The 21871-nt window shown below is 45.4% G+C and overlaps 1 protein-coding gene across 3 annotated transcripts in view; it reads right to left on the reverse strand.

Annotated features, from left to right (window-relative positions):
- Nucleotides 1–17473: 17473 nt before the first annotated feature.
- Nucleotides 17474–21871, reverse strand: part of LOC120913582 (trimethyllysine dioxygenase, mitochondrial-like) — a 70628-nt gene continuing 66230 nt past the window's right edge. For all 3 annotated transcript variants that reach the window (XM_040323618.1, XM_040323619.1, XM_040323617.1), the window contains one exon: nt 17474–17994. In XM_040323618.1, coding sequence (XP_040179552.1) covers nt 17863–17994 — 132 coding nt within the window. In that variant the 3' untranslated portion in view covers nt 17474–17862. The remainder of the gene's footprint in view (nt 17995–21871) is intronic.

The raw sequence follows: 21871 nt of genomic DNA on the forward strand, positions 1-21871 counted from the left end.
GGCGCTCGGCCCATCATTTGCATGGGGTCACGCCTCATTTGCATGGCTCACGCCCACTTCCACATACGCCGGCTTACGCCTAGGAAACCCAGCGCAGTTTTGGCAGCACTGGCTTTGTGAATCCAGTGCTTGCCTCTCTGCACTGCGTCGGCGTAGCGTAAAGGAGATACGATACGGCGGCATAAATGTGCGCCGATGTCTGTGAATCCGGGCCATTGTTTTTTTTTCTAAATTATCTGCCTTTTTTGGTTCATAGTGCAAAAAATAAAAACCGCAGGAGGTGATCAAATACCACCAAAAGAAAGCTCTATTTGTGGGGAAAAAAGGACGTCAATTTTATTTGGGTACAACGTCGCACGACCGCGCAATTTTCAGTGAAAGCAACGCAGTGACTAGGACAAATAGAGAGGGTGAATCTCCCTAATGGGGACACAGACAGCAATTAATCCTGACAGGTTTCTAATTCCTCTCTACTCTATCCAAAACTAAAAAAAAAAATTGTCTTTAGTTATACTTTAAAAATGCTTAATTTAGCTTGATTACTGTAAACTATCTCCAGGTTAGCTGTAATGTACCAGGCATTGATGGTAGGTGGTCTTGATGTTTACAAGTGTATTTTACATGTGAATGCAGCTTCCTATTTCCATGAACTCAAACAAGTCTGATGTTTCCTCTTCTCACACTAAAATGTGTTTGCTGAAGAAGTAAGCAGAATTCTTTACTGACACCTGGGATACCCTTAAACAAAAGCTTTTGGCAGGACTGATGTCATTCAGCCAAAACCACCCAGGGACCTTTTACTAATAATTATGTCATATATGTAAAAAAGGTAGCAGCTGTGGGGGAAGCCCGGCAGCTTAGTGGTTAGCACGTCTGCCCTGCAGCGCTGGGTCCCTGAATCTTGTTTACGACACTATCTGCATGGAGTTTGCCTGTTTCTCCTGTGTTTTCCTGGATTTTCTACCACAATTCAAACATATGGCAGGTAAATTGGCCCTAATATGTGAGATAGGGACCTTAGATTGTAATCTCAGATTAGGCACTAATGTGAATGTACATTATATGAAGCTCTGTGTAAATTGTTGGCATTAAATAAATAGCTGTAATACAAAAATTCTTATCTAATATATTGCAGATCACATCATTGTGACTAAATTGTAATCACAAAGTATAACCATAGCAGCTCAGGTCACTATTTACCACCAGCAGCAGGGGCCTTGTAGACCAAATGACCTTAGTCAATACCCTAAGGCCCCTTTACATATGCCATTGCCGCGATGCCTTGCTTCGCAGTCGCTGCATTTTTACCCTGGGGTACACCGTTTGACAAGTGGCACAGTCTGTCAAACTCGCCCATTGAGTTCAGTGGGGCCGCTTTGCAACCATGTGCCACTGTGGCGGCGTAGTGCAGCATCACAAACAGGCCCGGATTTACTCCCTTTGCCGCCCCAAGGCCGGGTCCTTTAATGCCGCCCCCGCCTGCGCAGTACAGGGGGGACATTATTCGCCGGGGGACTTTTTCGGCAGGACACTGGGAAGCAGGGGGGGTGCTGCTGCCGAAAATGACATTGAGAACTGGGGGGGATGTTGCTGCCAAAAATGACATTGATCATTGGGGGGTGCTGCTGCCGAAAATTATATTGCCTCTCGATGTCATATTCGGCAGCAGCACCCCCCTGCTTCCCAGTGTCCTGCTGAAAAAGTCCCCCCGGCGGATAATGTCCCCCCCCCCTGTACTGCGCAGGCGGGGGCGGCTTAGAAGGACCCGGCCATGGGGCAGCAAAGGGAGTAAATCCGGCAGGACACTGGGAAGCAGGGCGGGTGCTGCTGCCGAATATGACATTGAGAGGCGGGGGGTGCTGCTGCCGAAAATGACATTGTTCATTGGGGGGTGCTGCTGCCGAAAATGACATTGAGATGGCCTCCTCTACCCTCTGTTTTCTCTCCTCTCACCATCCGTGACATGATGGGGGGGACTCCCGAAATGAAAGTGTCCTCTCCTCTCAGCTGCAGTGCCGCCCGAGGCCTGGCCTTGTCTGGAATCCGGCCCTGATCACAAATCAGTTGGCTAAGAAGTGATATAACACCTCCTCACCGCTTGCTAAATACAAGTGTGGAAGAACCCTAATGCTGCGTACACACGATCGGAAATTCTGACAACAAAACCGTGGATTTTTTTCCGACAGAATGTTGGCTCAAACTTGTCTTGCATACACACGGTCACACAAATGTTGTCTGAAATTCCGAACGTCAAGAACGCGGTGATGTACAACACTACAACAAACCGAGAAAAATGAAGTTCAATAATTCCGAGCATAGGATTTTTGTGCGTCGGAATTGCATACAGATGATTGGAATTTGCGACAAGAACTTTTGTTGTCGGAAAATTTGAGAACCAGCTCTCAAATTTTTGTTGTCGGAAATCCCGACAGCAAATGTCCGATGGAATTTCCGACAAAATGCTCACATCGAACAGGGGCTATAACCCTCCCCTACTCTATCCAAAATGTTGTTGTTTTTTTGGAGGACTAAGAGGTTATAACTATGCCAATGGTGCAGCAGAAAACATATAGCACAGTGAGGAAGGTTTGTGGTCCAGGATGATAGGACAGTCAAAATTAGAAGCAGCGCCCTGCCATAGTTGTGGGGAATGCCAGAAGGAGTGCAACTGCTTTATGTGAGCGCTAGACTAAATTCGCCTCTCAGCCCGGTCCGCCCCATAAGACTGGCAAGCAGACGGGGGCTCTTTCCGTGCTGCCCTAGGCCAGGATACAGCGTTGGCTCAGGCATGAATTGCCAATCGCCTGACTACTATAGTATTTTACCCATGAATGTTGAGTCTGTCTGTGCAATTTCCCTGTGTAAGCCTGGTCCTTTTTTTCTGTCCTGCCTCTTCTAGGTGGAGATGTGTTTCGAGGATACTTTCCCTTCACCAACTTTCCTGGCGCTACTAAACAAAATGTGTTTTTATTGCTGTCATCATTGCTGAAAATTACACCTATCTTATTGTTTTGTCTGACACCATCAAATAGAGAGGAAGTGATAAGACATGCATTTAAACAGGAAAGGGACTGTGGTTACCACATTGCTATCCCCGTATAATATTATCATATATTATCTGCTGAAGCATTTTTTGGGTTAGTCATTTTGGCTTATCATTAAAAATGTATATGCACTATAAAGAGATTTTAGGCAGATATGAAAAAATACGAAGAAGATAAACCCATATCAAATTAATATTTGCCTAGGTTTTCATGCATAGTTGAGTCGCCTAGCCTTGTTTTCATGTCCTATGCATAAAAACATAGGAACTGGAGTGCAATAAAATGGCAGCAGGTGCTCTGGACTGACGAGTCGAAATTAGAAATATTTGGCTGTAGCAGGAGGCAACTTGTTGGTGAAGGGCTGAGGTCCGCCTGTCAGTTTTTTAGGCGGACCTGAACGGGCGCTCCGTGCTCCTCTATGGAGCGGCGGATGTTAGCGGTGACATGCCCGCTGACATCCGACCCGCTCCGATCCACCAAAGTGTGACGGAGGAAAAACCTACTTTTCCATCCGTCTGGCGGATCGGATGAACGCGGACAGACGGCAGTCCGTGTTCATCCGATCCCCCCATAGGGGAGAGTGGAAAAAAGGCAGGGCGGTCCCTGCACAGTGTGCAGAACGCCCTGTCATCCGCCAGCTCAGCGGGGATCCGCCCTGTGTGAAAGGGGCCATACAATGAGTGTCTTCAGGCAACAGTGAAGCATGGTGGAGGTTTCTGGCAAGTTTGGGGTTGCATTTCTGTAAATGGAGTTTTGGTCAGGATCAATTATGTCCTCAGTTTTGAGAAATATAGGCAGATACTTATCCATCATGCCATACCATCAGGAAGGCTTGTGATTGGCTGCATGTTTGGGGTAGTTGTCCTGCTGCAGAATACATGTGGGGCCAATGTCATTAAGAACTATTTTCAGTGTAAAGAAGAACAAGGATTCCTGAAAGTGATGGTTTGGCTCCCACAAAGCCATGATCTCAACATTTTCAAGTCGGTCTGGGATTACATGAAAAGACAGCCTACATCCACAGATTTGTGGTTAGTTCTCCAAAATGTTTGGAACAACCTACCTTCCACGTTCCTTCAAAAACTGCGTGTTAACAAAGAATTGAAGAGTTGATTCTGTTTTGAAGGATAAAGGGTGGGCACGACAATTATTGATTTGGATTTCTCTTCTGGTCATTTACTTTCCATTTTATTCATTCATAAAAAGAAACTATAACCATTACCGTATTTATCGCCCTATAGCGTGCACCGGCGTATAGCGCGCACCCCAAACCTAGAGGAGAATCCTAGAAAAAAAAAAAAGAAATACTGTCAATTTACACATATAGTTACTTACAATTGCATGGAGTCCATCGGCGGCCTTGTCCGGTCTGGCTTCCGTCTGTGGCATTCGTGGTGTCCTCCCCGCTTCTTCCACGCTGTTTTTGAACGCCGCCGCCGACATATACCGAGTGCAGTACACTCGGGTACACTCGGTTGGGCTCGGCTCCTCTCGTGGAGCCGATCGTGGCCGAGCCCAGCCGAGTGTACTGCACTCGGTATATGTCGGCGGCGGCACTCAGAAAGCCGACATATACCGAGTGCAGTACACTCGGGTACACTCGGCTGAGCTCGGCTCGCGGAGCCGAACCCGAGTGTACCCGAGTGTACTGCACTCGGTATATGTCGGCGGCGGCGCTCAGAAAGCGGGGATCGGCGTATAACGTGCACCCACGATTTCCCCCTGGTTTTAAGGGGTAAAAAGTGCGCGTTATACGCCGTTTAAAAACGGTACTTCTATTTCTGAATGTATTCTTAATTTACCACTTTTTTAGAGTACTGTACATGTGTGTATACAGTATATATTGCAGCCATAGCAAGCAATGTGAATGCTGTGGAGTCCACAAGCAGATGTTCAGGCAGTACTGTCTGTAAACACAATGATTAGCATTTGGAAAATCATTTTTTATAACAGAAATACATATACAATCCAGACATGCAAATGAGATCGTGTGTAAAAATCTCAGAGACAGATTTTGTTCTAAATTTCATTTGTCAGATCAACAAAAGTTACAAGCTGCAGTATGAGCATCTACCTAAGCTATCCATACACATATTTCCAGGCAGATAGATGTTCACACTGTAGTTGCTAGTAAAGGTTATTGATCTGACAAATTAATGGCCCGTGTTGATGGGATTTTGTTTGCATCAGATTTGAGTTTAGCAAGGGAACAAGCAATGATTTTGGTATGGAGTTCCATCCCTTGTAGATACACTTCTGAACCAAACGTTAAAATAATATATTTGTCTTGTAAACGGAAAAATTACACTTCAATCTAACAGCTTATGGACCAGCTGCCGCAGTTTTACTGCAGTAGGTTGGCTCCCCTGGGCACAGCAACCTTACGTTGCTTCGCCTTTTGGCCACTAGGGGGGCGCGCGCCGCCAGAGCTGATGTGAGTGCCCGGCACCCGCGAACACTCTTGACAGAGCAAGAACCAGGATCTGTGTGTAAACGCACAGATCCTGGTTCTCTAAGGGGAGAGGAGACTGATCGTGTGTTCATACAATATAGGAACACTGATCTCTCTCTCCTCCCTAGTAAGTCCCACCCCCCCACATAGTTAGAACACACACTAGGGAATATATTTAAACCCTTGATCGCCACCTAGTGTTAACCCCTTCCCTGCCAGTGACATTGATACAGTAGTCCGTGCATTTTTATAGCACTAATTGCTGTTGTCCTTGAAGACTAAAGCCTCATACACACGATCAGATTTCCATCAGACAAATCCATGCAATTTTGTGTGAAAGGCGTTGGCTGTGAACTCGGCAGGCATACAGACGGCCTAACTTTTCCAGCCAACATACACAAAACTACGTGATTTTTCAGCTCTTTAGCGCCACCCTTTGGGCAACTTCTGCTAATGTTGTGCTATGGTTAGCATTGGTTCGGAGCATGCGTGTTTGTACTTTGTTCGATGGACTTGTGTACACATGATCGGATAATCAGACAAGACACATTTGTTGTCGGAACATTTGAAAGCATGCTATAAAACATATGTTGTCGAAGCGTACAAACGGTCTGATTTTCTGACAAAACCCTGCCATCACACATTTGTTGTCCGAAAATCTAATCTTGTGTACGAAGCTTTAGGCCTCAGGCACACTGGAAGTTAAAATAACGTTATAAAAACGGCAGTAGCTTTGCAGTGAGTTTTTCAACTATTTTGCAATAGTGTTTTTTTTTCCAATCAGGGCCGGCCTTTGGGGTGTGCGGGAGGTGCAATCGCACAGGGCACCATAGCAACATGGGCGCCTGGCGACCAGCACAGATTCTGTCGAAAAATTTATTTGATAATCGCCCGCGTAGTAATTAGGGGCCGGGGAACACTGGGAGGGGGAGGAGAAAGGCGTTTCCGGGACAGATGGAGAACACTGGCAGCCACACCCCCCTACCTCCACCCCCCGCCCATCTCACCGCCCAGTTCCTGAACGCAAGCGCAACTCCGACGCCTCCAAGCTCTGATTGGCGGGCAGCCCCGCATCGAAGTCAGCCAATTGCAGTCCATCACCTTCTGGGCACGCTTTTTTAAAACTCTCGGTGGACTATTGAGTGGAGAACTCGGGAGGGTCACGTGTTAAAGAGCCGCGGGCCACCAAGACCGGGAGATGGAGAGCTGTATCATCACTCCGGGCAACCAAGCTGGTAAGTGACGTGACCGTGCGACACCCGGTGCTGTCTGTACTGTATAGGAGAATGAGAACCCAGAGAGAACCGGGGGTACCGGGTGTCACCTCTTATTTATAATTATTGATTTAATTTTTGTATTATTTTCTTTACCGTATTATTTCTTTAATTTTAGTTTTTCTCAGCCAGGCTAATTACTGTATGTAACAATTTATTATTTAAATAGTTTGGGGGGGGGGGCACCGGGTGTCACTCCTCATATCTAGAACAGGGGGGCACTGAGTGTCACTTCTCATATCTAGTATGGGTGCTGTGTAATGTAAAGGGGTCCAGAGGTGCAGGGTGCTGTGTAATGTAAAGGGGGCCAGAAGTGCAGGGTGCTGTGTAATGTAAAGGGGGCCAGAGGTGCAGGGTGCTGTGCAATGTAAAGGGATCCAGAGGTGCAGGGTGCTGTGTAATGTAAAGGGGTTCAGAGGTGTGGGGTGCTGCGTAATGTAAAGGGGTCCAGAGGTGTTGGGGCTGTGTAATGTAAAGGGTCCAGAGATGCAGGGTGCTGTGAAATGTAAAGGGGCCCAGAGGTGCAGGGTGCTGTGTAATGTAAAGGGGTCCAGAGGCTTTCTCGCACAGGGCGCTTAAAGGCCTAAGGCCGGCCCTGTTTCCAATAGATCAAAAAACGTTAAAAACACTGGTGAGCAACGTTTTTGAGCGTTTATCAGCGTTTGAGCGTTTTAACAGCTGAAAAACGTCTCTCAGAACCCACTAGTTTTTTTTTTACTGCTCAAAAACACCACTGCCCAAAACTGCTGATATCAGCCTGTGTGTGCATGGACACATAGGATAACATGATGGCGAGTTTAAAGTGGTTGTAAACTCTTATGCCCTGTATACACGATCGGTTCGTCTGATTAAAACGAACCGATAGATTTTTTCATCAGATATCCGATGAAGCTGACTTTCATCAGGCCTCGTACATACGACCGAGTAACTCGTCGGGCGAGACACATCGTTTTCCTCTACGAGTTCCTTGTTAGGCTTATGAATAAGCACTAATCTTGTGCGAAACGTCGGCTGTTCCCCTGTTCCTGTTTTATGATTTGGTGATGTATTTGCTGTTTATTTAAATAAAAGACAAACCTGTACGGTTTTTGGAGTGTGGCCATACATCTTTCATCTACTTTTTATGCTTGCCCAGTGCACTGCCAGCACCCTTGGAATCCTGTTTTAACGTGTGACCATATAGTAGACCCACCTGGAGCGGTGACTCTCTTTCTTGTATTCCTTGTTAGGCTTGTCGAGGAACTCGACAAGCTTGCTTTGCGTGCACATGGTCAAGACAAAATCTCCTCGTTCTCAAATGCGGTGACTTACAACAAATACAACGGCAGGGGAAGTTCGATTCCACTTACACAACTCTTGGGGCTGCTTTTGCTAATCTCATGTGTTTGCATGTTAAGTAAAAGTTTGTTAAGAGACAATTTGCACTTTACAGTCTGTTACAGCTTGAAAATGTGTTATCTCCATTACAAATGCTACTTTTACTCCCGTCTCATACTTTATTCTGAGCAAGCGCGGGTTTCTTAGCATACACACACTCGAGTTTCTCATTGAAAACCAGCCTGACGAGGAACACGACGAGGAAGTTGAGACTCCCGACGAGGAAAAAGAGAACTTGCTCTTTTTTTTCCTCGTCGAGTTCCTCTACAGTTTCCTCGATGAAAAACGTACACACAATCGTTTTCCTTGGCAAAAAAGCTCTTCCACCAAGTTTCTTGATGGATTCTGCCGAGGAAACCGGTCGTGTGTACAAGGCCTCAGTCTTTCCTACACATCATCGGTTAAAAATCTGATCGTGTCCAATGCGGTGACATAAAACACAACGACGTGCAGAGAAAAAGTTCAATGCTTCAGAGCATGCGTCGACTTGATTCTGAGCATGTGTGGATTTTTGACCGATGGATTTCCCCATAGACGATCATTTTTTTCTATCGGTTTTTTAACCATACGAAAAATTCTATTTTTTTTCACTGATGGGAAAAAAACTGATGGGGCCCACACACGATCGGTTCGTTCGATGAAAACGGTCCATCGGTACGTTTTCATCAGACGAACCGATCGTGTGTACAGGGCTTTACATTTCACTTTTACCTACAGGTCAGCCTATATTACAGGTAAGCAGGGCAGCCATCACACATTTTGGGGCCCCTTACACAGCTTTAGGCAGGCCCCCCCTGGAGAAGAGAACCGCAAGTTGCTAAAGGTGGGGGGGTCAGACAAAAAATAAAAAAAAAACACGGGAGGGGGGCGGGCCCCTACCATGTGTTTCTAAAGCTGGTGGGTGGGGCAGACGAAAAAAAATTCAGGCCCCTTACAGGTGTAATGCCTGTACCCCCCTGATGGCAGCCCTGTAGGTAAGCCTACACTAGAGACTTGTGCCGATGTCTACAACGCATGCGCCATAGACACTTTAGAAACAGCATCATGCCGTTTCTAAAAGGAGGATGTGCCGTGACTGGCGGCTCCCGTAAATAACAGTGCCGGAGCCACGATACCCGAAAGTCACTCCGGGAGAGATGGCGGCGACAGAGGAGGGGAACGAGGACCGCTGTGGTGGCTTCGATCTCAGGTAAGTAATTCATAATGAGCTAGTATGCTATGCAGTAACCATGTATGATCCTTATGCACTTAAGCATTTTTATGCGATTTTAGGCACTTTGATGTGATTAACCATCCTTATGTGACCATGTAAAATCATACCAACAAAAAACATGTATCTTTATGTGATCAACAATCTTTTACTTGTTTTTACCCCACATGCATTTTGAACATTCCAAACTCATGTATTTCATGCAAACATGCGGACTGGTAAAGAGGCAGTTATGCTCCGCAGATGTGCGTCTCTGCAACCTTCAACATTAGCCATGTGCACCAGCAATCGTGCATCCCCCAGGTGTGCATTTGGTTAGCCTGAAGCCAACATCAGGATGAGGACCTTATGGAGACAGAGGCTCTGGCCGTCTAGGCTGAGGGAAATTATATGCAGCTTGAATCTCTGAAAAGACTGCAGCTGCAACCAGAGCTTGTGGGGCTTCTGATAGCTTCTCCTCATTAGGCTCACCCGTTACCCATAAATGCAATGCAATGCCACAAAACATATGCAGAGGGACTGCAATGTTGGGGAAGGCTGCAACGTCTGACAGGGCTGATAGCTCATTCTGTGAGCTGTCTTAAGTCTCTACAGGGGAGGATAGTATCATGCAATCATGAAAAAGGGCCCCCAGATTTAGGTGGCGATACCCTTTATATTCCTACCCCTGAACCCTCTTTTACGGGGAAACAAAAAGTCCTACGCCAAAAGCAGAGGAACTTAACCCTGGTGCATCAACAGCTGAATTTAGTCTAGCAAAATAATGCCTGCTAATTTGCACAGCTAGATGCTGAGTAGGCGTCTTAGATGAGTCTGTATTCAATCCACACGAGGTGCTTACGTGCCCCAAGCTACTGTGTCCTCCTGGCTTTACAGAGCTCTGACGTCTGGGCCCCTTTCCCCCCCCTCGCGCGTAGGTAATGGTGTAGGCAGGGGGAGAGCGGCACCCCCAATCAGAGCCGTGGACCCGGACTACGAGGGACCCCGCCATCGTGGCAGAGCCTGAAGTGGAGGAAGTAAGCCGCACCATAGATCAGCTAACCTTGAGCTTCCTGGAAAGCATGGTAAGCGAAACACCTGGCATGTCTTTCTACTGACTTTAGTGGTGGAAAACAGATAAGACCTGCAGCTACTCATGACAATCCAGCCCCCTCCAGGGGAGATCTATGGGTACTACAGCCCTCCTGTCTCAACAGACAAAGTGGTCTTTTTGCCCAGGCACACCTGCATTATAGACAAGACCCAATAGCCCCTTCAGGAGAGGACTAGGACCAGCTAGGGGAGGTATATGGGTGCCAGAGCCATCCTGTCTCAAAAGACATAGTGGTTAAGTTGCCCATGCATAGAAGCATAAAAAATAGGCGAGACCCAATGGAAGACCTTCTGTTGGAACCAAGCCCCGTAGGTACCTCCTCTTACCTTTCCATGCTGCAGGGTATTGCAAAGCAAGAGGCCCAGCCTTCACCCCTCACCGTGGACTTTGTCTCAGACCTTCAGGGACCGGGGTCCATAGCAGGTACACCTCTCCCCTGGACCTATATAGCACCCTGGCAACAGAAAACATTTGGTCTTTGGCATCAACCAATGTACTGGAACCCAGGGTCCAGCTCTCAGAGAGAAGCATTATAGGCAAGACCTCGTTCTTCGTACCGAGGCCCGGATACCGTCCACTTTGGCTATGAAGCACCTTGGACGGATCCGGATTTTATGGAGGCTTTTTAAATCCAGCATGGATCCCTCCAGTGGAGCTCCTCAGAGCACATGTTCACTCGTGACCAACACCTTAGACACTGGTGAAAAAACTGAGGTGCTCCCAGTATGGGAGGGGTTAAATAGGGAGGGAACTTCCTGTTCTAATTGATTACACCAGTGTCCAGCACCTGAAGGTGGAATATAACCCACTTAGTAATGACTAAGTCTCTGTGTCCTGTGATGTACGATAAAGAAAGTCTTTTAACGGTCCCTCCTGTTGTTGGTCATACAGATTTATTTAAATGGTCCTGAGATTTAGAAACACGAAGACAAGAGTGGAGAAGAAATATCAGACAATGAAAAGCAGATAACTATGTCTTCCTTCTAAAAAAAGGTGCTGTATCACCTACCGTAATTATAAGTTCATCTGCACTTACAATTTTCTTAGTCCATCGGCAATATCTCACAAATACCTGTTGAGCCTGCTAATGAAATCCACCTAATGCAAATTCCTGTGTGCCAAGGACGTTGCAGTGCCCCAGAATTCATGGCAAAGTTGCCATTCTTATGTAGGCTGCGCCTACTGCACTGTAGTGTGATGAATTTTTTTTGCTTACAGTGCTGTTCCGGTGTCTGGGAGGGGGAGTGCGAGAGACACCAACAAAGGAGAATTTAGCATGGAAGGTAAATCAAGTTTCTGGTTTATTTTATAAGGCTTGTGCAGCACATAGTAATGGAAATTGGTACTTGTTTAGACTGTCATATAGGAACATTTGGTTGTACTTTATTAGATTATGATACAAACGACAATTCTAAAATGTAAGGCTGTATACAGGTAAAAGGCACATGATCAGTTGGTGATAAACCCTTGTATGCTGATGAGAAAAAAACAAGCCACACAATATCCAATATATGATCTATGATGAGGCCAATAGGATTTTACTATAATAGTACACTTACAATTGGAAAGAACAGAAAACCGAAGGCTATAGAGAGAGACCAGGCAAAAGGCTGGCCTTCCAAAACTGTTCTGATCCTCATTCATAAACAATGGCTGGGAGCCAGAGTATTGGACAGTAAATCACTTTAAAAACATTTACATTTTTATATCAAATCACAATTTAATATAGTTATGTTTTCATTCAAAAATAATAATTGTATTTTTAGAAAAATGTAAAATACACACTGGAATGTGTCCCAATATAAAGTTCCTAAAACTAACTACGTAGCAAAAATTGAAAAGGGTGGGTCTGGGCTCCAATGATTTGAATTGTGTGGCTCAACACTGTGGCTATGAGTACAGGAGCATGCACAGAGATATCCTAAACAGTGTTCTGCTGCTCTTTCACTGCTGAATCGCAGACCAGGATAGGTCTTTGATTAAGCTAAATTGCATGTACAGTGGAACCTCGGATTACAAGCATAATCCGTTCCAAGAGTATGCTCGTAATCCAAAGTACTCGCATATCAAAGCGAGTTTTTCCATTGAAGTCAATGGAAACGAAAATAATTAGTTCAGCATGGACTTCAATGGGATGCAATACCGAATGCGGGCAGAGGTGGTGGGGCACCAGAGAGAGCCGAAAACGGCCAAAAAGGCCCGAGGACACTTCGGCTAGACGACTGCACCCCCGTACCTCAGGCCAAATGAGGAACTGCAGGCCAATGTTCGGCTCTGCTTGGCTCCTGCGTCCCCGTACCTCAGGCCAAATGAGGTACTGCAGGCCATTGTTCGGCTCTGCTTGGTTCCTGCGTCCCCGTACCTCAGGCCAAATGAGGTACTGCATGCCATTGTTTGGCTCTGCTTGGCTCCTGTGTCCCCATACCTCAGGCCAAATGAGGTACCGCGGGCCAATGTTCAGCTCTGCTCCAGCGCCTCCATACCTCAGGCCAAATGAGGTACTGCAGGCCTATTTAGCTTGGATTATGCAAGTCTTGCGAGTCAACACTGGCAAACAGAGTCAGAATAATTAAAAAAAAAAAGTTGCTCGCAAATCCAAACGCTCTCAAACCAAGTTACTCTTAAACCGAGGTTCCACTGTATAAAGAAAGAACATACAGCACATCTCTGTAATATTACACATTTGCCCAAATTTGTCACTTTAAAAACACTGCAACTCTGCCTCTTTTGCACAGAAATCATGAGCAGAGGCGTGGCTAGCTACCGAAACGTGTTCCGATTGGTCCCCACACCAGCTTTTGAGGGCAGCCCGATACCGGCTCCTCCATGATGGTTCCTTGGTTTATCCCGCTCCCTCCTCAGTTTTTTACACCATCCCGGATAGAGATTGCAGTCCCTGACTTGGACTCGGACCTTCCTTTGTTGTGATCTGTCACCCCACCCGCTTGTGAGTGTATATACATACAATGTCATACTTTAACTTATAATAAACTGTGCTACACTATTTCTGCATGGTTCTATCTTTCCCTGCACAGTTCTTCTGCTGGACACAGATCACTCCCTCTCTCCTGATCACACAACAAAATCAGGAAGGTGTTCTGTAGTTCATGCTAACTGAGCAAGGTTGACGACAATGCTTATGATTTCAACACAGGTAGTTAGGAACTTACTGCATTTCTGGTGGGATCAAAAAGCATTTTAATTTAGTTGCAGAATCTGTAAAGAGACAAAATATAGGGACATATGTATGATTTGCAGAGATGTACTGCATAATATTATTTTTTTGCCCGGTCAGATTTTTTTAACTCTAGTATTGGCTGCAGATTCAGGGTCTGATTGTGTGGTCTGGAAGGCTGTATCTGGATTGCAAGACTGGCTAAACATAGTAACAAAATCTTATGTAATATGTTGACATCCAAGCATTGTAGCAGTTGTTTAGACAGATTCTGAGCACCTATTGACATCTAGCTCATGAACTGCTACTAGTACTCCTTGCTTAACCACTTAAGCCCCGGACCAATATGCTGCTAAATGGCCAAAGGCGTTTTTACAATTCGGCACTGCGTCGCTTTAACAGACAATTGCGCGGTCGTGCGACGTGGCTCCCAAACAAAATTGGCGTCCTTTTTTCCCCACAAATAGAGCTTTCTTTTGGTGGTATTTGATCACCTCTGCGGTTTTTATTTTTTGCGCTATAAACAAAAATAGAGCAACAATTTTGAAAAAACATTTTTTTTCCTCAGTTTAGGCCGATATGTATTCTTCTACCTATTTTTGGTAAAAAAAAATCGCAATAAGTGTTTATCGATTGGTTTGTGCAAAATTTATAGCGTTTACAAAATAGGGGATAGTTTTTTTGCATTCTTATTAATTTTTTTTTTTTTACTACTATTGGCGGCGATCGGCGACTTTTTTCGTGACTGCGACATTATGGCGGACACTTCGGACAATTTTGACACATTTTTGGGACTATTGTCATTTTCACAGCAAAAAATGCATTTAAATTGCATTGTTTATTGTGAAAATGACAGTTGCAGTTTGGGAGTTTGGGAGTTAACCACAGGGGGCGCTGTAGGAGTTAGGGTTCACCTAGTGTGTGTTTACAACTGTAGGGGGGTGTGGCTGTAGGACTGACGTCATCGATCGAGTCTCCCTATAAAAAGGATCACTCGATCGATGCAGCGCCATAGTGAAGCAGGGGGAAGCCGTGTTTACATACGACTCTCCCCGTTCTTCAGTTCCGGGGACCGATCGCGACGGAGCGGCTATAAACGAATAGCCGCGCCGTCGTCCCGGATCGCTCGCCGCGGGAATCCGCCCGCAGCGGGGGGGGGGGGTGTGTGTGTATCGATTGGACCCCCCACCAGCTAGAAGGCAAGGACGTATATACATGCCCTTCTGCCTGTCCGTGCCATTTTGCGGATGTAAATAGTCGTGCGGCGGGCGTTAAGGGGTTAAATACACCTGTCAGATGCCAGCTCACCAGGTAGGCTACAACCACAATGATAATCGGTAACATGGTGATTTGTGGAAGGCACAGTAGCCATGAGAAAGCAGAGTCCTGTTCCCCCTTATCTACACCCTTTAAGAGCTTTAACGTAATATTAGTTTAATTCAAAAGGACTTTTGAAAAAAAAAAAATGTAATAAGGCGTACCATGTTCTATAAAATGTTTAACTATGCACAGCATTTTCTTTTCTGGATTTTACTGACCAGAAATGGTGGTTGCTAGGCATATCTTCCTAATCTTCCACTTCCTATTCTGCGGTAGTTTTCCTCCTCGCATTGTCTTCTGGGGAATGGGGTGCGCTGTCTTCTGGGACATGTGTGTGTCCCAGAAGGCAGCCGCCCATTCACAAAGCGCCGCGCGACTCGTGCATGCGCAGTAGGAATTGGGTAGTGAAGCCGCAAGGCTCCACAGCCTGTTTCCCTTAGTGCGGATGGCGGTGCCGGGACATGACACGAAGGACGGATTGGCCTCAGGGGGCCGACATTGTGGGCACCTAGGACAGGTAAGTGTCCTTATTAAAAGTCAGCAGCTACAGTGTTTGTAGCTGCTGACTTTAAAAAAAAAAAAAAAAAATTGCGTCTGGCTTTAAAATGCTGAAAATGGGAGCCAAAGTGGATTTTTGTTTTTGATTTTTTTTTTTTTACAGTGACTAACTTTTTATTTATTTTTATTTTGCAGGATACCTTTCAAATCACTTTATTAACACCTCCACTTCGAAAAATAAATAAAAAAATGACCCCCTAAAATTAAAACAGGGTCCATAATTGCCCAATGGCAACAGTCATTTGACAATGGATACTTAAAACAAAGATAAACCGTATACTAAAGGGGACTTTTTGCAAGCAAATCCCCTCCAAGAATGGCACAGTGGTCATAGGCCAAAATTTAGCTTTTCATTTGCGCTACTACTGTCTTCAGTTTCATCACAGTCTCCATATAACTATATTATTGTAGAGGATACACTAGACAGCAGAAGATATGGCTTTTTCTGATGCCAAACTGTCATAAGTACCATTAGCACTACTCATCCTTACTGGTGGTGCGATGATGTAGGGCTCAACATGTCTGGGTTGAACTGCCTTCTAGTAGTGAAACAGAGGGTGTGAGACTAGGGTTGCCACATTTAATCCTTTAATCCAGGACACACATTAATTACACAGGTTGGTAACTAAACTCACTTGGTGCCTTATCTGCATTAAATTACCCTCAGAACCTGTGTAATTAAATAGGTTTCCTGGATTAAAGGGATGATGTGGCAACCCTATGTGAGGCGCACTAGAGAAATACAATTCGGAGGTCAATAGTGCATTTACATTGGAAACCCCCCCCCTTCAAAAGTATACTATTCTACATGCATAACACTGTTATGTTCACATTGACCTGAGAAAGTGTGTGGTCCACCATGTTCACATTGCCAAGATTACATGAACACTACATTGCTGAGCTACATTTAATGCTTTCCTGTAGACCAGTGGTTCTCAACTCCTGTCATCAGGGCCCATTAACAGGCCAGATTTTAAGTATTACATTGGGGAGATGCAGACTAGAATACTGCAATCACTGAGCAGCAAATTATATCACCTGTGATGTATTTCAGTTATCTTGCAAACCTGGCCTGTTAGGGCCCTTTCAGACGTACGGACAAACGGTCCGTTTATTACAAGTCCGTTTACGGACTTGTAATGTATCCCTATGGGATTGCAGACGTTAGCGGATGCTGCATCCGCTAACGTCAGCAACCATCCGCGTCCGCAAAGATCCGCTTTTGCGCACGGAAGAAAACCCTATTTTTCTTCCGTCCGGCGGAACGGATCGGATGAATACGGACACACGGTCCGTATTCATCCGATTCCCCATAGGGGAGAGCGGAGGAGAGACAGGGCGGTCTCTGCACTGTGTGCGGGGACCGACCTGTCCACCGACAGCTCAGCGGGGATTAAAGGAGGAATTCCCCGCTGAGCCAAACGGGCTAACGGAACGGATCAATACGGATCCGCTCCGTGTGAAAGAGCCCTTAGGCTCGATTCACACCTATGCATGTTGCTTTTGAGCGTGTTTGCAGTGCTTTTTGCGGTGCTTGCTGTGTTTTTTGACGTGCGTTTTTACCGCAATTTTTTTTTTAGCCATCAATTTTAATTTTTTTTACATTTTCTTTAACAACCAGCTATAAACAGGTTAAAAAGAAAAAACGTAAATCGCGGCTAAATCGCGGTACTTGCGTTTTGGATGCGGGTCCATTGAATTATATTACATGCAAAACGCTGCTTTTTGCAGGAAAAAATCTGCCTGACCCTTTCCAAAAACACAGAGGCACAAAAAAGCATTGATGTGAACATGTTCCATAGGAACCAATGTTAAAAAAATTCCCTGCTTTTCTGCAAAATGCACCAAAAAACGCATGGAGCCTAAGTGGGTCCTGAGGACAGGAGTTGAGAACCACTGCTGTAGAGTCTATATTTTGGGGACTCTATATGCATATTTCCCCACAAAGTCATCTTCTTGCTCCTGGACTTCCATTTACTTGTTTATTCTGCTTTGCTGTATGTACCATCTAAACTTTTACTTGCCTCGGATTTTTATTATTCAGCAACTCAATTTTAAATAACACGAGTCTAATTAACAAATGCTGCCAAGTCTACACTATAAAATAATAACATAAAACACAAATTAAAATATTGATCTTGTCAATCAAATAAATTATGCTCATGTTGGTGAAGTACCAAAGAATGGTTAGCATTCTGCTAAAATTGATTGATTGTTCTGCTAAAGAGAAGTGATGTTCCAGAAGCTTGGTGGTCCATTGGTCGGAGGCAAAATAGATGGATCTACTGAGTATGGTGGTTTGGTTATATGGCTTAGTCTTTTCATTGGTCTTGAAGTTCCTGCTTGCACTTTAGGGCTCTCATGCTTTCAGGCCTAGTAAGCGAGCAATGTTTAGCACATCATCCCTAGTGAGATAACAGCCACAAAGTTGCCTGTAGCCTGTGAAAGACTCCCGTCCATGTAAGACCCTCCAGTTATCAACAAAAAGCACCTGAAAAAGAATATTTATTAGAATAATTAGTTACAACATGACATAAACTGGACATGGCCAAGAATACTGGCTGTACCATGATAGTGCTCCTGAACTACAAGTGCAATTTACCCAACCACCATGCACCTAAAACTAAAATATCCCTTGGAGGACCTTAATTCTGTAAATCAATTAGCACATACAGTAAATAATCGGTGTTACAACTACTTATGACCCAGGCCAATTCTGACATTTCTCTCCTACATGTAAAAATGTGTATTTTTTGCTAGAAAATTACTCAGAACCTAAAACATGACATATGTTTTTTTGTTGTCGTTTTTGTTTTGTTGTCGTTGCAATTTGTTATGTCACACTGTATTTGCATGCGCAATTCTTTTGGAAAAAAGTACACTTTAATTAATTTAAATGCAGAAACTCAATTTTTGTAAAATATAAAAGATGGTGTTATGTCAAGTAAATAGATACCCAACATGTCATGCTTTAAAATTGCACACACTCGTGGAATTCCCGCCAAACGACAGTACTTAAAATTAACAATAGGTGATGCTTTAAAACCTTTTACAGGTTACCAGTTTAGAGTTACAGAGGATGCGAGAATTATTGCTCTCACTATAACTTTTGTGGCGATACCTCACATGTGTGGTGCAAACAGTGTTTACATATGCGGGGAGGCGACCTACGTATACGTTCGCTTCTGCATGCGAGCACGAGGGGATGGGGGCACTTTAAACTTTACTTTCCCTGTGATAACCCGGCACTGTATCGGATCTCCGGCTTCCCGTTTGAACAGGATAATCCGGAGAGGCGCTGATGGGCAACTGGAGGAGACATCCCCTCCCGCTGCCTGCAAAAGCAATCCAGCGGCTATCTGGATGATGCCTGTACCTGTACATGCTGCTAAAGTTGTCGGGGTTAAGCATTTGGCTGTACTTTCTTCCACAGATATCTGGATTATAAATCTGGTTTCACATCCTGTGGTAGGTAAAACTCAAACCATAAATAATTGAATAGTATTATGAGTCGTTTACTTTAAAAATAACATTTAGTTATGGGAAATCACCTGCAACAAGCCTACATAATGCAAAGTATTATAACATCTTCCTGCTTTGTACAGAGCACCCTGTGACTGTGGCAGTCTTGTGGTATCCTGTCATGCAATGTATTTATACTTTTATCAGATTTAAAGTGGAACTTTAACCCCCCCAAACAGGAAGGATTTGAATGCAGAAGAGACATACTATGTCTCACCTGCATTAAAGGTCCTTACCGGCCTATACACCATGCACAGCTCAGTGTTCAATTTTGACAACCATGAGGTGAATGAACTCCCACGCATGCATATGAGTGATGCCATCTCAGCCAGGCCAACAAAAAAATGGCAGAAGATTTGCACCCGGAAGCCAATTCGGCCAAAGATGAAGCTCCAGGACACTGCAGCACTGGAGAGAAGAAGTTGAGTATAGTTCCACTTTACGACTCTTAGGCCTCGTACACACGGGCAAAAATCTCGTCAGGAAAAAAACTTTGTTTTTCCTGACGAGATTCTTGGCAAGAATCTTTTGCCGCCCGAGTGTACACACAATGATTTCAAAAGAACCGTAGTTCTCTTGAAAGGCAAGAACGCGGTGACGTCATCGTGTACGACGAGCACGCGCTCGTCACATTCGATGCCGTCGCCGCCATCTTGCTTCACCCTACCTATGCTGTGGAAGCTACTGCGAATGCGTCATTGCGCGGGTTTCCACGGCAACAGGTAAGTATACACACTCTCGGGTTTCTCGTCTGGAGACAGGCCAACAAGAATCTCGTCGAGAAAAGAGAGCAGGATCTCTATTTTTCTCGTTGATATTCTGGCCAGATTTTCAGACGAGAAACCTGAAAGCCTCGTACACACGCTCGGTTTACTCGGCAAGAAAACTCTACCAGCAGTTTTCTTGCTGGTTCTTGCCGAGAAAACCGAGCGTGTGTACGAGGCTTTAGTTATGCTTGTGGGGACTAGAAGGCTAAGGGCCAAATAACTGCTTCCAAGTACATTTTGCCTGCATTTGATAAGTGAAAGTGCAAAATACCGCGCTGTCGCTCTAGATACTAAATAGCGGCAAGCACAGCAAGACACAATTGCAAACAAATAGTAACAAATTAAATGTGCAGCGCTAATAAGAGACCGTTTAAGTGATAGTCAAACTAATTATATGACACATGTGTGAATATGGATATACAATGAAGTACGTCCACAAACTTGATGAATAAAAGATAAATATAGAGGAAAATATATAAAAATGTATATATAAAAAATACAAGTCCACAGGTGAAGATTAGGGCCCGGATTCACATACTTTGGCGCATATTTATGCCGGCGTAGCGTATCTAATATACGCTACGCCGACGTAGCGAAGAGAGACAAGCACCGAATTCACAAAGCACTTGCCTCCCAAACTGCGCTGGGTTCCCTCGGCGTAAGCCGTCTTAGGTGGAAGTGGGCGTGAGCCATGCTAATGAGGCGTGACCCCATGAAAATGATGGGCCAAGTGCCATACAAGTACTTAAAACGAACGGCGCATGCGCCGTCCCGTGGACGTATCCCAGTGCGCATGCTCAGAATCACGTCGGAACTACTCCCTAAGATACGACGGATCACTGCCTACGACGTGAACGTAACCAACGCCCAGCCCTATTCACGTACTACGTAAAATACGACAGCTGTGTTCCCTGGTTCATACTTTAGCATGAGTTGCGCCTCATATATGGGGAATAACTTTACGCCGGATGTACGACTTACGCAAACCGTGTACATTATGCGCCGGACGCAAGTACGTTCGTGAATTGACGTATCTCCCTCATTTCCATATTTGAATAGGAAATCAATGGGAGCGCCACTTGCGGCCAGCCTAAATATGCGCCCACGATACGCCGGCGTAGGAAAGTTACGTCGGTCGGATGAAGCCTATTTTCAGGCATATCTCAGTTTATGGGCACGGCGCATAGATACGACGGCGCATATTTACACTTACGCAGCGTATCTCGAGATATGTCGACGTAAGTGCTTTGTGAATCAGGGCCTAGGTGTTTAACCACTTCCCCACCGCTCCATAGACAAAAGACGTCTACAGAGCGGTGGAGTTATTCCGGGACGACGTCCCTGGGACGTCCTCCCAGAATGCTTCACTCGCGCGCCCCCTGTGGCGCGCTCCCAGAAGCATCTGTGAGCGCCGGGTCTAGAAGACCCGGCGCATCACAGATCGCGGTAAATCGCCGCTGATAGCGGCGGTTTACCACGTGATCGCTCCGTCAAATGACGGAGCGATCACTTGTAAACAAACCGGCATCATGTAATGACGCCGGTTCCTCCCTCTCTTCTCTGTACCGATCGGTACAGTGTAAGAGGAGAGGGGGGAGAGCGGCAGCAGCAGCAGCAGCTGCTGTGGGATGGATCTGTGACAAATGCAGTCACAGATCCATCCCTCCCTCCCTGTGCAATACTCTGCAATAAATAACACCCATACTCTGCAATACCCCCCACACTCTGCTATACCCCCCACACTCTGCTATACCCCCCACACTCTGCTATACCCCCCACACTCTGCTATACCACCCACACTCTGCTATACCACCCACACTCTGCAATACCCCCCACACTCTGCAATACCCCCCACAGTCTGCAATACACCCCACACTCTGCAATACCCCCCATACTCTGCAATACCCCCCCATACTCTGCAATACCCCCCATACTCCGCAATACCTGCTAATATGACAGAAACGAGAATTTTATTTTTTATTTTTACAGAATTTTCAGTGTTTTTTCTTTTATAGCGCAAAAAATAAAAACCGCAGAGGTGATCAAATACCACCAAAAGAAAGCTCTATTTGTGGGAAA

Source organism: Rana temporaria, chromosome 9 (assembly GCF_905171775.1).
Source record: "Rana temporaria chromosome 9, aRanTem1.1, whole genome shotgun sequence".
Taxonomy (NCBI): Eukaryota; Metazoa; Chordata; class Amphibia; order Anura; family Ranidae; genus Rana; species Rana temporaria.